General features: G+C 39.9%; 2 protein-coding genes across 6 annotated transcripts; both read left to right on the top strand.

The window, feature by feature from the left end:
• Positions 1 to 1,903, top strand: LOC113139742 (uncharacterized). The gene is made up of 3 exons (XM_026323213.1): positions 1 to 1,132; positions 1,431 to 1,597; positions 1,768 to 1,903. The coding sequence occupies exons 1-3, from the start codon at positions 58 to 60 to the stop codon at positions 1,774 to 1,776; spliced, it is 1,251 nt and encodes a 416-aa protein (XP_026178998.1). The 5' UTR covers positions 1 to 57; the 3' UTR covers positions 1,777 to 1,903.
• On the top strand, positions 1,798 to 20,409 carry hykk.2 (hydroxylysine kinase, tandem duplicate 2). 5 transcript variants are annotated; one of them, XM_026323217.1, is made up of 5 exons: positions 1,798 to 1,932; positions 17,655 to 17,963; positions 18,332 to 18,474; positions 18,705 to 18,885; positions 19,390 to 20,409. In XM_026323217.1, the coding sequence occupies exons 2-5, from the start codon at positions 17,660 to 17,662 to the stop codon at positions 19,827 to 19,829; spliced, it is 1,068 nt and encodes a 355-aa protein (XP_026179002.1). In that variant the 5' UTR covers positions 1,798 to 1,932; positions 17,655 to 17,659; the 3' UTR covers positions 19,830 to 20,409. The 5 variants fall into 5 exon arrangements, with proteins under 5 accessions (XP_026179002.1, XP_026179003.1, XP_026179001.1 ...); XM_026323218.1 differs by lacking the exon at positions 1,798 to 1,932 and adding an exon at positions 11,763 to 15,656 and having other exon boundaries at positions 17,702 to 17,963; XM_026323216.2 differs by lacking the exon at positions 1,798 to 1,932 and adding an exon at positions 11,763 to 15,656.
• The last annotated feature ends 2,932 nt before the right edge of the window (positions 20,410 to 23,341 follow it).

Here is a 23,341-nt window from a genome sequence, read left to right as displayed (position 1 = left end):
CAGCAACTGGAAAAGGAAAAATATCCTTTGATTATTCCAGCTACTAGTCACATCGCCATGATTCTAGTAAGATGGTTCCATGAACAAGTGGCTCATCAAGGAAGACACATTACCGAGGGAGCTGTCCGTAGTGCTGGATACTGGATAGTTGGGGGTAAACGTCTTGTGTCTTCAGTCATCCATAAGTGTGTTACCTGCAGAAGACTACGAGGCAAGATGGAGTTTCAGAAAATGTCTGACCTGCCCGCAGACCGGGTCACTCCAGAACCTCCTTTCACCTCCGTTGGCATAGATGTTTTTGGGCCATGGACAGTTGTTACACGTCGCACAAGAGGTGGTTGTGCCCAGAGTAAACGATGGGCTGTACTCTTTACATGTATGTCAACTAGGGCTGTACACATTGAACTGATTGAGGCTATGTCAACTGACAGTTTCATCAATGCGTTAAGAAGGTTCTTCTCTGTTCGTGGTCCAGCTAAGCTTCTGCGTTCCGACAGGGGCACCAATTTTGTGGGAGCTTGCAAAGAATTGGGCTTAGACTCAGAGAACACAACGTTAAGGAAATACCTTCATGAGAGAGGATGTTCCTGGATGTTCAACCCCCCACATGCATCTCACATGGGAGGGTCCTGGGAACGTCTTATTGGTGTGGTCAGGCGTATTCTGGACGCAATGCTGGTACGAAATGGATCATCACACCTCACTCACGAGGTCTTAAGCACCTTTATGGCAGAAGTAATGGCAATTGTTAATGCCAGGCCTCTTGTCTCCATATCCACCGACCCGGATTGTCCTGAAATACTCACCCCATCGAAGTTGCTTACACAGAAGATGAGCGCAGTCTTGGCCCCTTCTGGGAACTTTTCTTCAGGACAGTTGTTTGGAAAGCAGTGGAAACAGGTTCAGAACCTAGCTGATACCTTTTGGAAAAGGTGGAAGGGAGAATATCTATCTACTCTACAAAGCCGCACAAAATGGACTGAGAACAAGCCTAATGTTAGAGAAGGAGATGTGGTTCTGTTGAAGGACGCCCAAGCCAACAGAAATGAATGGCCTACAGGACTAGTGGTAAAGGTCTTTCCAAGTAGTGATGGGAAGGTTCGCAAGGTGGAAGTACGGACTGTGAAAGAAGGTATCTCCAAAGTGTATCTCAGACCAGTCTCAGACATTGTAGTTCTTCTTTCAGAAACTCAATGATAGACTTTTGATGTTGGGTGACACTGTGAGGAAAATTGTTTAGATGTGTTTATTGAAATTTGTGGTGATGTAATGTAATTAAATCAAGCGGGGAGTGTGATGTCTTTGGGTTAAAGACAAATAATTGCATATATGGGTGAATTCATGTTGGGATCGGTTTAAAAATGTTGGTAGTAAAGAACAAACAAAAAGAACTTGTCAGAGTGAGAGGTCTGTTTATGACATTTTTTCAGAAGATCGTGGATGTGATAGAGTGAGTGCTCACACCATGTTAGGGATCTTCGACGTCTTTTCTTCATGTACGAAGTTAGCAGACTTCTCGGCAAAGGAAAAGAGAAGTTTAAGCGGCTCATGTGCTCTGTACTTCACAAATCTTGTGCCTGGGAGAATCTTTGTCTTTGTGAGTATTGGGGTGTTTCAAAGCACTGTATTAATGGTAGAAGTATTCTCGTTTTAAGTTTGCTTAAGCTTGCATTCGGTATGTTGGCTAAGTTAGCTAAGCTAATGTAGCATAAAGGCCGCTTATTTCGGTTGGTGATATGTTTTTTCTCTTTGGTCTGTTTGTTTCAGTTACAATAATAAAAAAGAATCGAGAACAGACTTCAATAGAAGCAAGAAACGCACGCCTTGTGTGGAGTCTTCTTTTCTTTTTGTTCGCTGGCTGTCTAACAACATAGGGAACGTGTTGTGAGGGCAGCACAGATGCTGATTATTGCTCATCACTGACCACCAGCAGTAGGTGCATTTTTACCTCATTTTGAAGTTTCTGTGTGTATGCCTGCAGCTGTATTTCTTATTTGAGGATGGAATTTCAATATAACATCACTGAAGTTAAATAAAGCAATGGTCTAGCTTGCATGGCAGAAATTTCTTTAAACATTACTCATCTCCACCTGTCCAGGGTGTACCCATGCCTTTCACCCGAAGAGAGCTGGGATAGGCTCCAGTGACCCTAAATATGAATAAACAGGTATAGATGATGGATGGATTATTCTTCTCCTACCAAAGCTCAGGCAAACTGTAAACATTGGGGACATTTAAATATCCATGTGCACCACTAAGAAGGTGATACACTGAGGTGGAATGTTAAATTTTGTTTGTTTTGGGCATTGCAGTGTCAGTGTAGGCAAACATGATTGCTTGTCCTTTTAGTGAAATAATGGATTTCAGTGAAATCCATTATTTCTGACATTGTTTAACATATTGACTGGCTGCAATATGACAATATGACTTGTCTCCACTTAATTTCTCCTGCATTTACCTTTTTTATTGCTGAATTTTTCTTAGTGTTCTTTAGTTCCATAACGTTGATGTTCGTCAAATGTATTTGTAGCAAAACCATACTGAAACTCAAACACATTAATAGAAAAGAAAAATGCTTATAAAATGATAAAGAAAAGAAATAAAATATAATATATAATACACAATGCACATCCCATTGAAGAATTATCTGCATGATTTTATGAAAGCGTTTTCAGCACACCAGTCCTGTCATTCATAGCCATCAATCCTCAGTGTTCTTTCATTTTTTGTATGTTTCAGGAAATTGCTGTTGTTTGTCTGAGTATGTTGCAGGTTTGGGTGCAGGCAAAGAAGGGAGTGGTTTTGGGATGCTACAACACACTGTTGAGCCTTCTCAGTGTTGTGGGCCCAATTCAATGAAATACCATTATTGAGATGGTCCCCATCTTTTGACCCTGTAGACTTACCTGCACTCTCATACCCATAGACGCTCCACAGGGCTTGTACATTTAGTCCAAAGGAATTGCTGTGGGTATCCCTCCTTAGATTACTGTATCTGGTAGTATTAGTAGGATATTGAGGAGAGGCCAGAAAGCAGCTTAGGATATAATATGCATCCAGGTATATGAAAGGTAAAGTTTGGAGAGTGGTCTTGTTATGGGGCCCTGAAGATTTATTACGCCATGGCTTGACAATTTAGATAGGGGGCTTCCATAGGTATGCTTACCCATTTCTTGACACAAAACACTGTGTACATTGGTAAATGTTTAGTTTTTCTTTGACTTATTATTCTGCTGTCTAGTAGGAAAAGGGATTTGCTGTTTTAGTTTGTCATTTATGAAAACTCCACTTCTTTTTTTCTTCTAGATATATCCTGGATTACCAAGAAATCACATTACCTGCATTACTCTGCTGGCAGTGCAGAAAACGCATAAGACCTGACAATACAGTATCAGTAGCTAGTGTCATGTTAGAACTGTATGATGTTTTGATTAACAAATGGTGTTTGCCTGTGGTTCTCAGTAATCAGTAGAATTCAGTGTGGAAGAAAATTTCTATTTATAGTGCCACTGCAAAAGTCTGTTCTGTTCACCTCAAAATGACTCTGCATAGAATGATTTCTCATGAAATTGCTGATTTGATTTCTTGGAATTAGTGCAGCTAGGGAACAACTGATATGTAATTTATCAGTCTAGAAATGAATGAATACACACTAATTTGGTGATTAGAGAGACAATAATCTCATAAATGTGATTACAAGTAGAAACAAAGTCATAACAGGAAGGACATAATAAACCTGGGCGAAGTATGATATGGTTATTTAGGTGGATGACAAAGTCTGAATGATGTGAATGTGTTATCTGAGTAGTTATGTAGTAGTTATTCTTTTCAAATAGTATTTACACTTATTTCTTCAATATTTAGTAGGAGGCATTGATGAGCTTTTGCTGGCTACTGTAGTGTGGTAAGACAAATCACCTCACAAAACTATCCATTCATCCATTATCTATACCCGCTTACTCCTTAACCAGGGTCACAGGGATCTGCTGGAGCCTATTCAATTCAATTCAATTCAATTTTATTTGTATAGCGCCAAATCACAATACAAATCATCTCAAGGCACTTTACAAAAACTAAAACTAAAAACCCAACAATTCCCTTATGAGCAAGCACTTGGCGACAGTGGAGAGGAAAAAACTCCCTTTAACGGAAGAAAAAAACCTCCAGCAGAACCGGGCTCAGTTTGGGCGGCCATCTGCCTCGACCGGTTGGGGTGAGTGGATAGAGCAGAGAGAAAAGAACAGCAATAATAAACAACAAATAGACACTGCAAGTTGGTGGGGCCAGTAACTGCACATCAGCGATAAACAGCTCCAGGACCAGGGACACCTGCAGAAGGTACAGAGAGAGAGAGAGAGAGAGAGAGGGAGGGAGAGAGCACAAACTAGGGGAGAGAGAGAGCACAAGGTTAGTAACATTCAATGGTGGAATATACATGAGGTCGGAGAGAAGGGGGAGGGGGGGGGCGGGTAGGGTAGGGGAGCTCAGTGCACCAATGGTCCTTGGGCAGTCTAGGCCTATAGCAGCATAACTAACTAAAGGATGGTTCAGGGTTGCCTGAAGCCAGCCCTAACTATATGCTTTGTCAAAGAGGAAGGTTTTAAGTCTAGCCTTAAAAGTACAGAGAGTGTCTGCCTCCTGAACCCAGGCTGAGAGCTGGTTCCACAGGAGAGGAGCTTGATAGCTAAAGGCTCTGCCTCCCATTCTGCTTTTAAGAACTCTGGGAACCACAAGTAGGCCTGCACTCTGAGAGCGAAGTGGTCTATTGGGATAATATGGTACTATGAGGTCTTTAAGGTATGAAGGAGCTTGATTATGAAGGGATTTGTATGTGAGAAGAAGGATTTTAAATTCTATTCTATATTTTACAGGGAGCCAATGAAGAGAAGCCAATATAGGAGAAATATGATCTCTCTTGCTAGTTCCTGTCAGGACTCTGGCTGCGGCATTCTGGATTAATTGGAGGCTTTTTATTAAGATATTAGGACATCCAGATAGTAATGAGTTACAGTAATCTAGCCTTGAGGAAACAAACGCATGGACTAGTTTTTCTGCATCATTTTGAGACAGGATGTTCCTAATTTTGGAAATGTTGCGCAGGTGAAAGAATGCAGTTCTAGAAATTTGTTTTATGTGTGAGTTAAAGGACATGTCCTGGTCAAAAATAACTCCAAGGTTTTTTACAGTAGTGCTGGAGGCCAGGGCTATGCCATCTAGAGTAGCTATAATTTTAGAAAAGTTATTTCTGAGATTTTTAGGCCCAAATATAATGACTTCTGTTTTCTCCGAGTTTAAAAGTAAAAAGTTACTGGTCATCCAAGCCTTTGTCAGTTAGACAGGCTTGAAGTCTGGTTAACTGGTTTGTGTTAACAGGTTTAATAGATTGATATAACTGAGTGTCATCCGCATAGCAGTGGTAATTAATAGAGTGCTTCCTAATGATATATCCTAAAGGAAGCATGTACAGGGTGAACAGAATCGGTCCTAGCACAGAACCTTGTGGAACTCCATAACTAACTTTTGTTCGTGTGGAAGGTTCATCATGGACATGAACAAACTGGAATCTGTCCGATAAATAGGATTGGAACCACTTTAACGCTGTTCCTCTGATACCAATCACATGCTCCAGTCTCTGTAATAAGATGTTGTGGTCAATGGTGTCGAATGCTGCACTAAGGTCTAGGAGGACAAGTATCGAAACAAGTCCATTATCTGAGGCTAAGAGAAGATCGTTGGTAACTTTCAACAGTGCTGTTTCTGTACTATGATGTGCTCTAAATCCTGATTGGAAATCTTCAAATAGTTCATTCCTGTGTAAGTGGTCTGATAGCTGCTTAGCAACAGCTTTTTCTAGGATTTTAGAAATAAATGGCAGGTTGGATATTGGTCTATAATTAGCCAAGACACCTGGATCAAGACTAGGCTTTTTGAGTAAAGGTTTGATTACTGCAGTCTTAAAGGCCTGTGGTACGTAGCCTGATACTAGAGATAAATTTACCAAGTCCAATAAAGATGAGTTCATTAATGGCAGGGTGCCTTTAAGCAGTCTAGTCGGGATGGGGTCCAAGAGACACGTTGATGATTTCGATGAAGCAACTACTGATGTAAATTCAGAGAGATCTATAGGAGAGAAGCAGTCTAAACATAACTGAGGTCCTACAGATGATTCAAGAGCTACTGTAGTAAAAGATTCATTTATTGCAGGTATAGGAAGCATCTGCTGAATTTTATCTCTAATAGTTGTGATTTTATTTGTAAAGAAACTCATAAATTCATCACTGCTGAGAGCTAAGGGAACACTGGGCTCAACGGAGCTGTGACTTTTTGTCAGCCTGGCTACAGTGCTGAAAAGAAACCTGGGATTGTTCTTATTTTCCTCTATTAGTGATGAATAGTATGCAGTTCTGGCTTTACGGAGAGCTTTTTTATATGTTATATGTTTATATGACTGTTTTTCCAGGCTAGAAAAATTTCCTCTAAGTTTGTGGAACGCCACTTCCTTTCCAGCCTTCGTGATGCCTGCTTTAAGGTACGAACATGTAAATTATACCATGGGGCTAGTCTTCTCTGAATCACTAACTTCTTTTTCAGAGGGGCTACAGAATCAAGCGTTTCACGCAGTGAGGTTACAGCGCTGTCAACAACATGATCAATTTGGTAGGGAGTAGGATTAAGGCAGCTGCCCTCCATTATGTTTATACTTGGCATAGATGTAAATAAAGATGGAATCATTTTCTTAAATTTATTAACAGCGTTGTCAGATAAACATCTGCTGTAGTGGAATTTTCTTCCAGACGCTGCATGATCCATCATTTTAAATTCGAAAGTTATTAAAGAATGATCTGACAAAACAGGATTTGGGGGGAAAATTATTAGATGTTCAATTTCGATGCCATAGGTCAGAACAAGATCAAGGGTGTGATTAAAACAGTGGGTGGGTTTATTAACGTTTTGAATGAAACCAATTGAATCTAATATAGAATTAAATGCAATGCTGAGGCTGTTATTTTCAACATCTACATGAATGTTAAAATCTCCCACTATAATGACTTTATCTGATCTAAGCACTAAATCAGACAGGAAGTCAGGGAATTCAGTTAAAAACTCTGAGTAAGGAACAGGTGGACGGTACAAAATGACAAGTAGAACTGGTTTTTGTGTTTTCCAGTTTGTATGTGAGAGACTAAGAGTGAGGCTCTCAAATGAGTTATAACTGTTCTGAGGATGAAAGTTTAATAATAAGTTTGACTGGAAGATTGCAGCTACTCCTCCACCTCGACCTGTGCTTCGAGGAACATGATAATTTTTATGACTGAGGGGGGTTGATTCATTCAGACTGACATATTCATCCTGCTGTAACCAGGTTTCAGTAAGATAAAGTAGGTCAATTTGGTGATCAGTTATCAAATCATTTACTAACAGAGATTTAGAAGAAAGGGACCTAATATTTAATAATCCACATTTGACAGTTCTGTTTTTCTGTTCAATAAGAGGAGTGGTCTTAATTTTTATTAAGTTTTTATGAATAACTCCTCTTCTGTTAACTTCTGATTTGTTTGATTTATATGTTCGAGGGGCAGACACAGTCTCTATGTGGTTTGAAGGGGGCGGCGGCTCTAAGGAAACTGCAGAGAAGCGTTTTAGACTGAGTCTCTGCATCCCGGTCCCCACCCTGGATTGTCAGGCTTTAGGTCGGCTAAGAAACTCGGCCAAATTCCTAGAGATGAGAGCTGCACCATTCAAAGTGGGATGGATGCCATCTCTCGCTATCAGACCGGGTTTTCCCCAGAAAGTGGCCCAATTGTCTATGAAGCCCACATCGTTTGCTGGACACCACCTAGACAGCCAACGACGGAACGACGACATGCGGCTAAACATGTCATCGCTGGTCAGATTGGGGAGGGGTCCAGAGAAAACTACGGAGTCCGACATTAATTTAGCAAAGTTACACACCGACTCAACATTAATTTTAGTGACCTCCGATTGGCGTAATCGGGTGTCATTGCTGCCGACGTGAATAACAATTTTTCCATATTTACGATTAGCCTTAGCCAGCAGCTTCAGATTTGACTCGATGTCGCCCGCTCTGGCCCCAGGAATACATTTGACTATGGTCGCTGGTGTCTCTATTTTCACGTTCCTGACTATGGAATCGCCAATTATCAGAGTTGGTTTCTCAGCGGGTGTGTCGCTGAGCGGGGAAAATCTATTAGAAACGTGAACAGGCAGGTGATGAGCCGTGGGCTTCTGCTTAGGAGTATGTTTCCTTCGGACCGTCACCCAGGCTAATTCTCCGGGCTGCTCCGGAGCTGCCCTTGGACCGCTAACAGACCCTGAGCTCGGTGGCTCCACACCAGCTAACGGGGCTAGGCTAGCTGGCTTTTGTTCGAAGGTGCGGAGCCGCGCTTCCAAATCAGTGATCCTCGCCTCCAAGGCTAACAGAACCTTACACTTAATACAGGTATCATTATCGCTAAAGGAGGCAGAGGAATAACTAAACATGTGGCACACCGAGCAAGAAAGAGAGAGAGAGGGAGAGGCCATGTTAGCAAGCTAACTAGCTAGCTAAGCTAACCGGTAGGCCAACGAGCGCTATCTCAGCTCTCTTTCGGGTGGAAGGCAGGAGTACACCTTGGACAGGTCATCAGTCCATCACAGGGCCACATATAGACACACAAAGACAAACAACCACACACACACTCACACTCACTCCTACCGATCAACCTAACATACAGAAAGGCCGGGTTGCGAACCAGGACCTTCTTGCTGTGAGGCAACAGTGCTAACCACTCATCCACCATGCTGCCCCTCACAAATTCAATTTACTCAAACTGGTTTCCTCAAACTGGGTTCCTCAAACTGGGCTATGGGGGGCTCTGGGAAACTGTACATCGAGCTAAATTCTAACATCACCATGTAATAAGCTGATGTTTCTCAGGTAGCCCGTATCATGTACTGTTTTAACTGTATGCTAAAAGTGCGAAAAGAATAAAGTACAGCTCAGGTTGATATGAATACTTTTGCAGGTATTTGGTCAATGTAATGGAAATTGTTAGCCTCATAGTGGTGCTAGATAAAAGGTCAGGGAATCAGCAAAGTCAGTGGGAGTCAGCCTCTAAAATTTCGTGAAAGCCCAATCTAGTAGTTACAGATGTTTCACCTAAAAGCTAAAATGTGAACCAGCTGCAGATGAAAGTTCAGAGATTCACTAAAGCCAGTAGACACTTTACCAACTCCAACTACCCATGGTTATAGTTATACATATTTTTCCTTTCATTTTACATGTGCATGAGTAAACAGCTGTAATGTGATTTACTGCTAAGCCAGAAAAGTAGAGGGATGGTGTATCAAACCTTTCTCAAATATGTGAGAGGAAAGAGAAACAAAAGTGTCTAATTAAACAAATTTCTCTGTAAGAACTTTAGATGATTTGCTAAATAGTTTTGTATTGTTGTGATATATAAATGAAGTAAGCTTGGTGTATGTTTTATCCCATATCATGGCAGTTATGGAACGTGATCCATGATAATCACTATTCATGATTAGTGAAAGACATTAATGTGCAGCATAGCCTACTAAAGCTGTCAAGCTTGACATGTGTTGCTCAATTCGGAAACTTGATCAAGTCATGAGCAAGGGAGCTGATAGTGTTGATTACTGAGCAAACAAAAGGTGATATCATAAATATGAGCAGGATAGCAGATGGAAGCTAAAAACACAATGCATTTTAATTTTTACTTGTTTACTGTCCCCTCTCCCTGAGAGGCCCTGTTTTGTACAAGGGATGTGAATTGCAGGAACCCTCCAGACATGATCAGGTTTTGTCTAAAAAAAAAAATAGAATAACCTAATCAAATGTACATCCAAAACCAAATTTGTGAAGCAGACTTCTAAATGATGGACACAAACAAATTAAGGATATATTGTCATTATTTATTGAATAAAAGGGGTTAATCTCAAAACTGAAAATTTGACTTGTGCAGAAGTATGTGAAACCTTTTATTTAGTAGCTTGTGGCACCTCCTTTTGCAGCCATTACTTCAACTAAACGTCTTCTGTAACCACTGACCAGTCTCTCACATCTGTCTGGGGATTTTTGCATACTTCTGGTATGGGGGGTTGTTTTTGCAGGGTGGGACATCTGAAGGTCCATGAAGGTCCTTTCCATTGATTACTTTTTAAACACTTGGCCATCATCTGTTACAATGCTGTACTTTTATAACATTGTAAAATATGATGGCCAAGTGTTTAAAAAGAAATAAACGGAAAATGTACCTTTTTTATGTCGCATCTGTTAAAGTTATCCAAACTTTGTTCATAGCATCCCTCAGTTCAGCTTCCCCCTATCAGCCTGGGGCACTTCCGTTGTGTTTTCTCTCTTGCATGTGTTTTTGCTGTTGCGTTTGCCCTTGTCAGCCACCGTAAGCTTCAGCTCTCTGACTCATGGCAGGAGATTCTCTTCAAGAATTTCTTCATAGCTCTGAGAATTCAAGTTTCCCTGAATAATATGTAGTCGCCCTCGCCCGGAAGCAGAAAAGTAGCCCCAGACCTTCACATTTCCATGACCATGCCTCACTCTTGGGTGGAGGTTCTTTTCCTGGAAAACAGTGTTGGCTTTTCTTCAAACATGGTGGCTTTGATTATAACCAAATAAGTCTATTTTGTCCAAATGCTCTCTGGCAAAGTTGAAACGGGCAGCTTTGTTCTTTTTTGAGAGCAGAGGCTTCTTTCTAGCAACCCTCCCATAAATGTCATGTCTGTTCAATTTTTGTCTGTTTGTAGACATATGTACATTTACCCCAGATGCTGCCAGAGAGGTCTGCAACTCTCTAGAGGTGATGTGTGGGTTGGCCTTTACCTCATTTATTATTTTTTTGGTGCTTCTTAATGCTAGTTTTGATAGGTGTCCATTTCTAGGCAGAGTTGTGGTCATGTTGAATGCCCTCCATTTGTAGATGATTTGTCTTACAGTGGATGGATGGAGTTGGAATCTCTGGTCTTATAGCCTTCCCCAGAGTGATGGGCTGTCACACCTTGTTCCTGATGTCCTTGGATATCTCCTTTCCTCTTGGCGTTGTTTGACTCCTTGTCACTACAGTGGTTTGGTTGCTTTCCTCTATTTTAATCAGTGCTGCCCAACCACTTTCCTAGGAATGTCTAATTTTACTGGTCTGCTTAACTGATTAATTAAGCAGCCAAATGTTTTTCATTTGAATCTGTTACCCACTTGACTTTACCAATGCAACTGGGGTTTCACTTACTTTTGCACATATAATAATTCTATCGTTCATGTAGTTTTTTGGTTACTCACCCCTTTAAATAAACACATGCAATTGATCAACATACATCTGGCATTTAATTTATAACAAGCAGGGGATGATAAAATGATAAAATCATGGTAAAACAACAGAAAACTCTTACCCTGTTACGGTGGGGAAGGGGGGCTGGAGCACATCCCAGCCAACATTGGGTGAAAGGTGGTGTACACCCTGGACAGATCACCAGTCCATCACAGGGCTGACACGTAGAAACAGAGAAAGACTCAAATTCACATCTACAGATAATCATCAATTAGCCAAACCAATCTGCATGTCTTTGGACTGTGGGAAAAAAACAGAGTACCCAGAGAAAATCCATGCAGCAATAGGGAGAACATGCAAACTCCACACAGAAAGACAGGATCATTCTGCTGTGAGGTGACAGTATTTCAGTATATTATGTATTTGTTCCAATATAAAAAATAGCATACTAGTACAGCCCTAAAGACATGTGATTTGGTTGCATCCTAAGTAGCATCAACAACATGTTAACGATTCCCATTTGATATGACACATATTGTTTTAACTTGGGACTAGTAAAATTTTCAGTGATGACATTATTGTATTTTTGCATACATTTCCTTCCATTTGTTTCCTGACATACCATGATGATGGCTGTTTGAGTCTGTTATGTTTGCCTCACAATCAGATAGTTTATCCCTGAAAGTCTTGGGTATAATTTATCAAACTGATGAATAATTCTTTGTGCACCTGTAAACATAAAGTACAGTGTTTATTCTTCCACACGTGTCATAACCTTCTCCATGATTTGCATTTCTCATTTGTACAAAAACTAAGTCCTAGCCAGATGGCTGAACAAAGATCAGCAGTGACACAGCTAGGACTAATTTTAACAGTATTACCATTGGGTTTAAAATCATTGCATGACTAGTAATCTAAAAAATATCTTTTGCATCTCCATTTATTTTTTTTTTCTTCAAGCAAAATTGTGACATCAGCTCTCTAGTAGCATGTTGAATAATCAGCCTCATATATTTTAAGCAGCTGCCTGCATATAGGAACCCACCAACTGAACTACTACCTGATCTCACCCTGACCCGTTTGATTCAGACAGTACATAAACTGGAAAATTAAATCTAACTGAGAAACAATAAAACGTCTCTCGTGAATCTCTCTTGTGGGAAAGAGCTGAACCTTTAAGCGATCCCAGTGCTATGCCATTCATCTTTGCTCCACTGACAAATTAAACCAAGGCAGAGAAGAGAGCACTATGGTTTGCAGTGATGGCCTCTTCACCTTATCATCAGTCATGAGACTATCTAAAGGAAAATCTGGTATTCTGTGCAGGAATGGGCATCAGCACTGATCCCTGCTGAAACATTAATTTACATACATGGGTAATCCCTTGTACAAGATAAGATACAAGATCTGAGACCAGAATGTTATTATGCCCATAGATGGCTTATAAATACTTTCTTGGTATCTTTTCAAAGTAAAAACTGATGTCTGTGTTGTTTACATATACCAATATTGGTATATACCATATACCAATATTAAGACAAGATTTAAATTAAACAGCTTTTATGTTCTTCTCAAGCGAAGCACACTTAGGGCTCTCTTTCACTTGTTTTGCAATTGCTCTGGTTTACTCTGTGTCTATAAAACAGTTCTTTTTTGGTAGTAGGGCTGTGCATTTCTGAAAAATTTGACCATTAAGTTCCTTAGGTTCTGTCTCTGAAAGGCCTTCATTTAATAAAAACAGCTGGAAATAGCTCTGCCAAGGCTGCAATTCATCAGAAGTTTGAAAGGGCAATATAAATGTCAGTGCAATGCACAGAAATTAAAGGTGCACTTGTGTGGGTAAAGAGAAAGGAGGCACGATAAGCTGAAGAAGCTATGATAGGCTGTCTCCAGTGGCTGTCAGGCATGCAATAACAAGGGCAGCTCCAATCGGGCTAACCATCTTACACTTTTCATTTGCCTCTTCCGCTGGTTATAGGAACGTTTTGTTTAGCTGGACTAAGATGACTGCATTCCTCTTTGTGGTCAGTGAAACTTAGGGTCCAGCTGCACAAACAGTTGGCACCATGTGGAAGCTGTGATAAGAAAATGAGGATCACTTAAATTTGCTCAGCATTAATGCAGACTCATGCCCACATCTGCTCAGATAAAACATACACATCTCCATTCATGTCACAGGATACAGACACCCACATACAAACCAATATATGTATCCAATGAGCCAAAGGATCATAAAATAATAAGATATTTCATCTCTCCATCTTGGTTTTTGTTGAACTGAACAAAGTACTTAGTGTTGATATTGTAAGCTGTTCTAATCAGTGCAGTTGTTCCCCAACAGAGAATTATCACCAACCTCTATTAGTTCATTGTTTAGCACTGTCATCAGGCTTTCCAGCTGCACTAAGCAGCTTCTTTCAGCAGATACGAGCAGTTTAGTTTTGCAGCCAGAGAATGAGATATTTTCCACAGGAACTGTTCAAGATGTAAAAAAGAAAGCTAAAAGGAGAGTGATTATATTCATCAAATGAAGATCTGTATGTATTTCCCTCATGAGTTGATGAAAAGTGGAGCGTAAATAAAAGCAAATATCAGGCCTAAATTTAGTGGGCGTACAGAAAAAATATTCCAAATAATAATAACGTTCTGTGTCAATATGTGTGTATATAAATATAAAACACTCCTTTAACCATACCTAAATCTTGAAATCTGAAAACAAGTGTGTGTCCAGGGAAAGTCCCCAAGCCTTTAAAAACTGAGTACAAGACTGTGAGCAAATCACAGAATACTCACTACAACACCAGATGTGTTTGTTAGCTGATCCATACTAGTTCTGAGGGAGGATACACTGGAAACCTGCTCTGTTTCATTACTCAACAGTTTTAGCTTTGGAGCCTTCTGTCAGTAGGCGGAGCTGCTGACTGTGCAGTAGCCTCATTCCCATGTGACATTCTGTGTCATTTGTCAACACTATGAGTTATTTGTTTAATATTTTCACTATACATAAGTTCACAGTACACTAAGTTATGCCATGTTGGTATTATGATTGTCAGCCCACAGGGCAGGGCAGCACTATCAGTTGTGACAGAGTCGACCACTGTTGCCAGGCTGCGTCTTCCATGTGCTAAAAATAAAATGACGTAGCATTTTCATCCCACACATGATCTGTCACAAAAACTATTCCATTTTGGTCCAAGCAATGTCTTTTAATGAGCTCGTCGTCAGGAAAACATCTATCCTCACACGGAACGAGCGCGCAGGTGTCTTCTAATCTAAATTGGGAATGTTATAAATTGCTCTTCCCTTTAGTCCTAAAGGCAGGGTAAAATGTGTCACTGGGTATTTTTAGCCAGTGATTTCCATCTCTGAGACGCTTGATAAATACAGACTCTGATCAACATTTCTGGATATTTTTTTAGAGATCTGTTTTGTAAAAGTATTAATTTGCCACGATCTCCCCGCTTTGTTCCCGGCCCTTATTTTGATAAGCTTCCGGTTTCCTGGTCTGTCCCTTAGTGTTGTGTGCTTTGTTTTTTTCCTTATCTCTTGGGCTTATCGGTGTCCCTGCACCGTGTTCCTGGCTCACAGTCTATAAAAAAAAAAAAAAAATGCTGTCACCTGCCGCCTCTGACTGGACCATCTCTCATCATATACTCCTGAGTTAAACAGGTTCTAATCTCAGAACTGTCTGCCAGGGTCGGATCCAGTTCCCTATTCAATCCCTGTTTGTAATGCCCCCGACCGGACAGCACATGCTTTTCATCTCATCCATAAACTGTCTGTAGGATATAATACTGTAAAGTGCATGACATGCACCACTGTAAAATATCAGCTTTTACAGTTTTACCAATAAAAAAGTACAGAAGTCAAACTGTCATATTATTTCAAGTGTCATATTTAATGTCACTTAAGGGTCATTGTTACACATTATCAAGAGACAAAAGAGATGTACTTAGGTAAACATGAGTACATCACATCACATAAGTACAACAATACGTTTTACCACAAATTTGCATGTAAGGTTTTATTTTAATTAAGTTACACCTGTTTGTTTTCCGTTCTTTATTTTAAACTAATTAAATCTCATACACTTTTCCCCCAGCAAAACACAAACAAAACGCTGATAACCCCCCCCCAAATGCTTCATAGTGAAACAGCGCACTATTATCTTACACTAATGCCCAACCCTGCTTTCCTCAGCGTTACACACAACTCCCGTTAGTTGTATTTTGAAAAATCCACCGACCGGATGTGGATTTTTGATTCAGCTCGACACACTGGACATCAGACAGTTATCCGGTGTGATTTCTGATCCGACTTTTGCTAAATATCTAACTTCGAACTCATTTTCCCGCGGTAAGTCAAGTGTCTTTGCATCCTATATGTGTTTGCTCTAACCTTCATTTGACCACAGCTTTATCCTAACTGCAACTAATTCCCACCTACTGCCGAATATTGGGTTCTAACTTTTACGACACCGTCACCGTTGCGTTATGAGGGGTGTTCAATATAAAAGCTTCCGTTAACTCGAGTCAGCAAAGCTTTTACTGAGTTTTTGTAACGTCATGTCACAGTTTCTTTTGTTATGTGCAGGTATTTAATGTTTCTGCCGTTTATGCTGACATTTTATGTAGTTTAATGACTCTTTTATTACTGTCATTCCTTCACAATCCGTTGGAAAGACATGTTTGAATATGGCATGGCCACGTTGCAAGAGGACAAGAGATGAATGTTAAAAACATCACAGACCTGCGGCAGTGAAACGTAATATAGTTTCTTTTTCTGAATAATTGTTCACTGTCAAATAATAGCATGTAAGGTCAAATGCTGATGTCCGTTACTAAAATGTATTTTGCATGTTTTACTTGAGGTTATTTCAAATAATCAGATATAATATAATATTATATAATAATAAGATTTCAATGTCCCGTTTGTACAGGGCTGGGCTCAAAATGCAGTTAAGGTACAAGGCAAGGCATTTGTGCACAGTTTACCAGCTCACATAATATAATATTATAACTCACATAATTCACAAGGCTAGAGGCAGATGACACAGTCCCAAACTGAAAATAATTAGCTTTAAAGTGCCTTTGGGAAACATAGGGAAATCTTCAGACATAATACAAAAATAAAAAAAGCATAAACCTAGAAGTGCAGTCCCAAAGGTGTGATGCTGGAAGGAAAACCACTGTTGAATCACTGCGATGATATCCACATATCACGAGATAATAACCCACAGAAACAAAGATAAGTAGGTTCAACAGGTCAACAGAGGATTTGGAAAACAAAGGAATAGCGGTATCCTCAAGGAAGTAATTAGTTACTAATACCCGCCTGCTTACTGGCCCAAAGCAGACTGAGAGACTAAGGTGGCGATCGGTCATGTAGCAGGCTCTATTATAGAGCATCTCTCAACAAAGCTGGCCCAGAGATCGGACAGGAGAAATAGAACGTTGGTTACGTATCCGAAACCCAAGATTAAGTGAATACCCTCTCTTTGCGCCTGCGCCTGCGTTAGAGGGAGTTTTTCCTCTGCACTGTCGCCAAGTGCTTGCTCATTGTATTGTATTGTGATTGTGATTGTGATTGTATTGTGATTTGGCGCTATACAAATAAAATTGAATTGAATTGAATAAGAAATCTAACATAATAAAAGTCCAAAACCAGTTTAGGAGAATCCTGACCATTAAAGTATATATTACAAATGCTAATTAGTTTTAATTATTAACTGTTGGTAGAAAATTATAAATGTGCCAGGGGTACAAGTGGTCATGGGGCTCCTAGACCAGAGAATCATGGAGGGACCTTTCGGTAGGAAAGTCAAACATATGACTGCAAATAAGCCACAAAATGAGAAAAAATAAATACAAATCTTTATAAAACGAATAAAAAGAAGCAGAAAATTCCACCAAAGGCAGAAACACAACTGCAGAAATATGCAACATGACCAAATGAAACAAAAAAAGTAGTGGAAAAGGATTCCAAAGAGGTGTAAACTGAGTAAAAGTTGACATAAAGCATACAGAAAACAACCACATTAAAATGCACACCGACTACAAGTCATGTGGTTGCTCAATCTCTGAGTCATGTTCTAAGAAGTGTAGGAGAGGTGGGGGCGTTTATATGTTGTCCCATTATCCCCTAATCCACCTGTGACAGACTAACAACCTGGTAGGAACAATTTAAAAACAGTTGCCACTATCACATAATGAAAACAGTATTTAATATAATTCTAAACAAGGCAGGCATCTGCAGGAATAAAACATTAGAAATAATAACTAATTGCTGAATATTGTGGTGCTTTTACTTTATAATTTCCTGCTTTTTTTCTGGTGGCATGCTGTTTTCATTTAGTAGCAATGTCTGTGAAGCATGCCAAGCCGAACTTTAGCCATTCTCAGGTGTCTGAGGTCTTGAAGAGGCTCTACAGGCTGACGCCATCAGTAATTCGCCCTCTGCCCAGCTACGATGACCAGAACTTCTACATAGCAGCCGCTGAGAGTGGCAAATACATCCTGAAAATCATGAACACAGAGGACAGTGAAAACCACAATCTGATTGAGGTACAAACATATGCCATGTCCTTCCTGTACCAGAATGGACTACCTACCCAAATAGCCATCCCCACTACCTTGGGACAGATCATGACTCTGGAAGAAGCAGGTATGAGACCAGTCACACACTTCAACATGTAGGCTGTTTGACAACAAATCAATAGGATATATTATCCATTGTCTCTGAGCATGCTGTGTAGTGGGATTTGGTCAGTTTGTGAGCTCATAAAGATAAGCAATGAGCTAACTGACCAGCGAGGGACAGGAACCAACATATCCTGCCTCCTGGCAAAAAATACAATTGTACTGTAGCTTAAATCTTATCAGTCCATGGCAGGTTCATATCCTCAGTAATGTTTTTTACTCACAAATGCTGAGTGTTCCTTAGAGCAATGCCACAACATGCAGGTCATACTTTATGAGGACTACAAGTGAGGATAATGCCAGTAATGCTAATCCTGTCTTTACTTTCGGCAGATTGTGGCTATGGCTGTCAGAAATACCTGGTGCGGCTGTTGACTTATTTGCCTGGAATCACTATCTCTAAGGTTCCTTACACACCAAAGTTGCTGTATGAAGTCGGCAAGACAGCAGCCAGAATGGATAAAACCCTGGAACAAGTATAACTGTCTTGAGTCAAAAACGTGCAGATTACATCATTTTCATTATTTAAGCATATCATGCAGATAATGTGTAAAATATGCATGCATGATATGCATGTTGACTGCATGTTATTAAAGCTGGATCGCTGCTGCTAGTGTAAAACAATTGTACACAACTGAAACGGAAAACTTTTCTTATGTTTCTCATCTGCTTTCCTTTTCCCAGTATTACTATTGTTTTTTTACAGATGGAACACCCTCATCTTAGTTTGTTACACAGAGAGAATTTCAAATGGAGTCTATCAAATGTTACCCTGCTGGAAGGATATCTTCATGTTTTAGATGGTGACCCTCTTCAGGAGGTTGTGAAGTCTGTCATTCATCAGTACAAGACCTATGTGGTCCCCAAACGCTCCGGTTTCCGCAAGTGTGAGTATGATATTGACTCGTTAGATTGTCTCCCAGAATCTTCTGACTTGACATTTGACTTGTCACTAGAATTGGATATGTCTTTATATATGTCTTTATAGCACTAATTTAGGCATTAATGCACATGGAAGTTATACTCATTGTTATGTAGATTATAGCATTTTAAAAACACCAAGCTGTGCACCCTCACAATGGAACTTAGTAAAACTTTAATATTTTACACTCTCAGAGCATTCAACTCAAGCTTGTGTGCAGACAAAACTAATAGTCTCTTTTAATGCAAGGGAAAAAATAAAAAAACTCCAGTCACTGTTGACGTTTTGACAACCCAAGGTAAGAAAGTGTTACATGCTACAAATGTCCTGGTGTGTGGCTTTATGAATGTATTTATTTTAGGCAACTCCTTATAAAAAGGTAAAATAAAATGTCATTAAATACATACAGTATGTGGTAATGTATTTTGGATCCCATAAACAGCAGTGCTCTATTCTTTTCTTTTCTAAGGCATTAACCATGGTGACTTCAATGACCTAAATATTCTTGTGGAACCTTGTGAGAATGATGGCTACAGCATTTCTGGCATTCTTGATTTTGGGGACATGAACAGTGGCTACTACATTCATGATTTAGCCATCGCTATCATGTACATGATGATGGAGCACCCTAGACCCGTTGAGGTGGGTGGGCCCATCCTCGCAGGCTGGGAAAGTGTCATTCCCCTCAACGAGATGGAGAAAGTATGTCTCTTTGTTCTTGTGCTGGCCCGTTTCTGCCAATCCTTGGTTCACGCTCGTTACGCTGTGAAGTTACATCCAGAAAATAAAGAATATCTGATGATTTCATCCAGGAAAGGAGTCCATATTTTTCGTGAACTTTGGGAGCTGGGAAAGGAGCATGTGGAGAATGTGTGGTTTGAGAGTGCTGCCCAAATAGGGCTCAAATAGCCCTCACGAATGGTGTGATCCCACTGAGCCACTTGTATAGTGGCCCTGGGAGCTCAACAAACTGCAAGTTAAAAAAAAAAACTTGCAAAAAGCCAAAACACAAGCAAATTAAGAAAACAGTGTTTTATTAAGTTTATTTTTTAAACATTTATTAAGTAATTGCTTGGTATTTAAAACCTTACTATAAAAAATAAAAATCAGCTAAGGTAGTTAAGCTTGTTTAGATAGCCTAATAATTGGAACTCATCAGCGCTCTCTGATGGAATTCTAGGACAGATTTAAAAAAAAAAAAATACTTGTAACTACATTTTGGTCTCTTAATCTAAGTTTATATTTTTTCTTGTTCACTGTTGTACATTAATGTTGCCCTTGAGGGATAAAAAAGATCTGAACTGAACATTTTTTGCGCTTTGTGTTTTATTTTGATGTTGTAGCTCATAACCTTACATTTAAACTAGCAATGTGAAGTTGTCATACTAACATGAAGCCCAGTGAATCCATTATGACACCAAGCTGTAATAATACTAATGCAGGATTTAATGTTGTAAATTCAATATGTGTTTAAATATTTTAAAGCACAGCCTGAGTCAAGTTGGGTCTCTTCATGTCAGTAATGAATACCTTGTACTGTATATCAGTGCTCACCTATCACTTGTTTTATCTTTACAGTCTCTCTGGTCCTCAAGAGTGTGCTTACTCAAATCTTTATCTTTAACTGTCTGGTAAATAATTAATTTGTGCAACCATTGTAAAACACACTTATAAAACAGGTGACCGCATTTACCTCTGCCTGCTGACTTTAAAAAGGCTATTTGAGAAGAATTAAAGAAGGTTTAGTGTAGTTTTCTTGTTGCCGCTCTACCACCTGACTTTATGGAAATGACCACACTACTTCCAACATAAAGCTTCATTCAGTAAAATACAAAGAAATGCATATAAGATTAGATTTTAATTTGTTATATTAGAAAAACACATTCTGATACTCCAGTTATGGTACCTTCTGTACTTAATGTTTCAACAGTGTTTGGCCTGTTGTAGCTGCAGTGATAGATTTAAATTTCTGTTGTAAAAAACATCTCAAAACATTATATCTGTTACTACACATTTACTATTTATTGTCATATTTACCCTTCATATTGTATTGTTCATCAGTTTGTTTGTTTGTTAGGATCTAGACTGTTGAATGTTACTGCACTAGACTCGCTTATCTCACTACTGTTTACATTTGGATCATGAACTCTGCTTTGAACAGTTGTGAACATTGTTGGATTCTCAGTAGTAAAACAGGGATTCAAATAAACAGGCTGCTTTCTAGGGTTGCACAAATTGCTCTAATTCAACATAATCCAAATGAAAACAGCACACTCATTCAACTCAAACTGGCTTTAAAAATGCAGCAAAACATTAAACAAATGCAGAAGTCTCTCAAGTCTGTAGGTGCCAGAAGACTGTTCAGAACTAGAAAATAACAGATAGAGCTTGTGACATGTAATTGTTTTCTGGTGTCTTACAAGATGAGGTTTTATCACTGAACCATTCCTGCTGAAACTAGTGTTTCCTAAGTCTGCTTGGCTGGTCTTTGTTACTGTCTGAATGTATGACCACACCTCCGCTATGTTTTCTGTAGCACAAATTATTATGTGCACAGACACATGTTTTATTTGTCCTTTTAAAACCAGTATATTGAAGTCACCGCTGACATTTTGGACTTACATTTTTTTCATATTCATAGCATCACTTCTGTTCAGTATTGTTAAAAACACGTAGGATCTATTGTTTCAAGCTGTACAGTAGATCGCTAGTCTTTACAGTTCTGGCTTAATTGTGGTGCAATACTGCCGTTGTGTGGTCTTTATGAGCTCCTACATCCAACTGAGACTGCATTGCTTTTAGTTAAAATAAAATAAAATAAATACATAAAAAAAAAACAACCTTTTACGTGCATCACGCGTATTGGCACAAGTTTTACACTGAATTTAAAGTACTACAATTAGTGCAACTGATTTTCTGGCCAATAACACATGTATACAGTGATCATTTTGGAACATCATTTTGGAAGCAGATTGTGCTGTGGTTGAACTGAAACCTTTCTGTTATTTAGCCTGCCTTCACTGATACAAATGCATATTAGTATGACAGGGAGGTTGATAGTTTCTGTACCCAAATAACTTAAAGCAAAATCTGTATGAGAGAGTGATATGCAACTGAATAATTCACTTCACTGTGCCCGATTACACTCCTGTGCTTGCTTACATGTTTTAGACTTGTTACGATGTGGCTGTCGTGTGTGTGCGAGGCAGGAGGACCCACACGCAGATACAGTATATCGAGTTCTTTATTTAAATAATAAGGTTAGACGAGTAGCGTCTCGGTCCGGGGAAGGAGTGGCAGCTCGGGCCGAGGCGAATGGCGTCTCGGTCCTTCCCGGAGACTGCTCGATTCAATTCAATTCAATTCAATTTTATTTGTATAGCGCCAAATCACAATGCAAATCATCTCAAGGCACTTTACAAAAACTAAAACTAAAAACCCAACAATTCCCTTATGAGCAAGCACTTGGCGACAGTGGAGAGGAAAAAACTCCCTTTAACGGAAGAAAAAAACCTCCAGCAGAACCGGGCTCAGTTTGGGCGGCCATCTGCCTCGACCGGTTGGGGTGAGTGGATAGAGCAGAGAGAAAAGAACAGCAACAATAAACAGCAAATAGACACTGCAAGTTGGTGGGACCAGTAACTGCACATCAGCGATAAACAGCTCCAGGACCAGGGACACCTGCAGAAGGTACAGAGAGAGAGAGAGAGAGGGAGGGAGAGAGCACAAACTAGGGGAGAGAGAGAGCACAAGGTTAGTAACATTCAATGGTGGAATATACATGAGGTGGGAGAGAAGGGGGGGGGGGGGGGGGGGGGGGGTTAGGGTAGGGGAGCTCAGTGCACCGATGGTCCTCGGGCAGTCTAGGCCTATAGCAGCATAACTAACTAAGGGATGGTTCAGGGTTGCCTGAAGCCAGCCCTAACTATATGCTTTGTCAAAGAGGAAGGTTTTAAGTCTAGCCTTAAAAGTACAGAGAGTGTCTGCCTCCTGAACCCAGGCTGAGAGCTGGTTCCACAGGAGAGGAGCTTGATAGCTAAAGGCTCTGCCTCCCATTCTGCTTTTGAGAACTCTGGGAACCACAAGTAGGCCTGCACTCTGAGAGCGAAGTGGTCTATTGGGATAATATGGTACTATGAGGTCTTTAAGGTATGAAGGAGCTTGATTATGAAGGGATTTGTATGTGAAAAGAAGGATTTTAAATTCTATTCTATATTTTACAGGGAGCCAATGAAGAGAAGCCAATATAGGAGAAATATGATCTCTCTTGCTAGTTCCTGTCAGGACTCTGGCTGCGGCATTCTGGATTAATTGGAGGCTTTTTATTAAGATATTAGGACATCCAGATAGTAATGAGTTACAGTAATCTAGCCTTGAGGAAACAAATGCATGGACTAGTTTTTCTGCATCATTTTGAGACA

The sequence above is a fragment of the Mastacembelus armatus genome, chromosome 4 (assembly GCF_900324485.2).
Source record: "Mastacembelus armatus chromosome 4, fMasArm1.2, whole genome shotgun sequence".
In the NCBI taxonomy this organism is placed as follows: Eukaryota; Metazoa; Chordata; class Actinopteri; order Synbranchiformes; family Mastacembelidae; genus Mastacembelus; species Mastacembelus armatus.
The sequence above is the reverse complement of the archived record's forward strand: the minus strand, read 5'-3'. Positions and strand labels throughout refer to the sequence as shown.

Bases quoted from the DNA above. Each gene is read 5' to 3' on its own strand.
- hykk.2 (XM_026323217.1), top strand. From the start codon at position 17,660: ATGTCTGTGAAGCATGCCAAGCCGAACTTTAGCCATTCTCAGGTGTCT. The intron at 18,475-18,704 runs GTATAACTGTCT...GTTTTTTTACAG, and splicing joins TGGATAAAACCCTGGAACAA to ATGGAACACCCTCATCTTAG. The intron at 18,886-19,389 runs GTGAGTATGATA...TTCTTTTCTAAG, and splicing joins ACGCTCCGGTTTCCGCAAGT to GCATTAACCATGGTGACTTC.
- LOC113139742 (XM_026323213.1), top strand. From the start codon at position 58: ATGATTCTAGTAAGATGGTTCCATGAACAAGTGGCTCATCAAGGAAGA. The intron at 1,133-1,430 runs GTATCTCCAAAG...ACATTTTTTCAG, and splicing joins AGTACGGACTGTGAAAGAAG to AAGATCGTGGATGTGATAGA.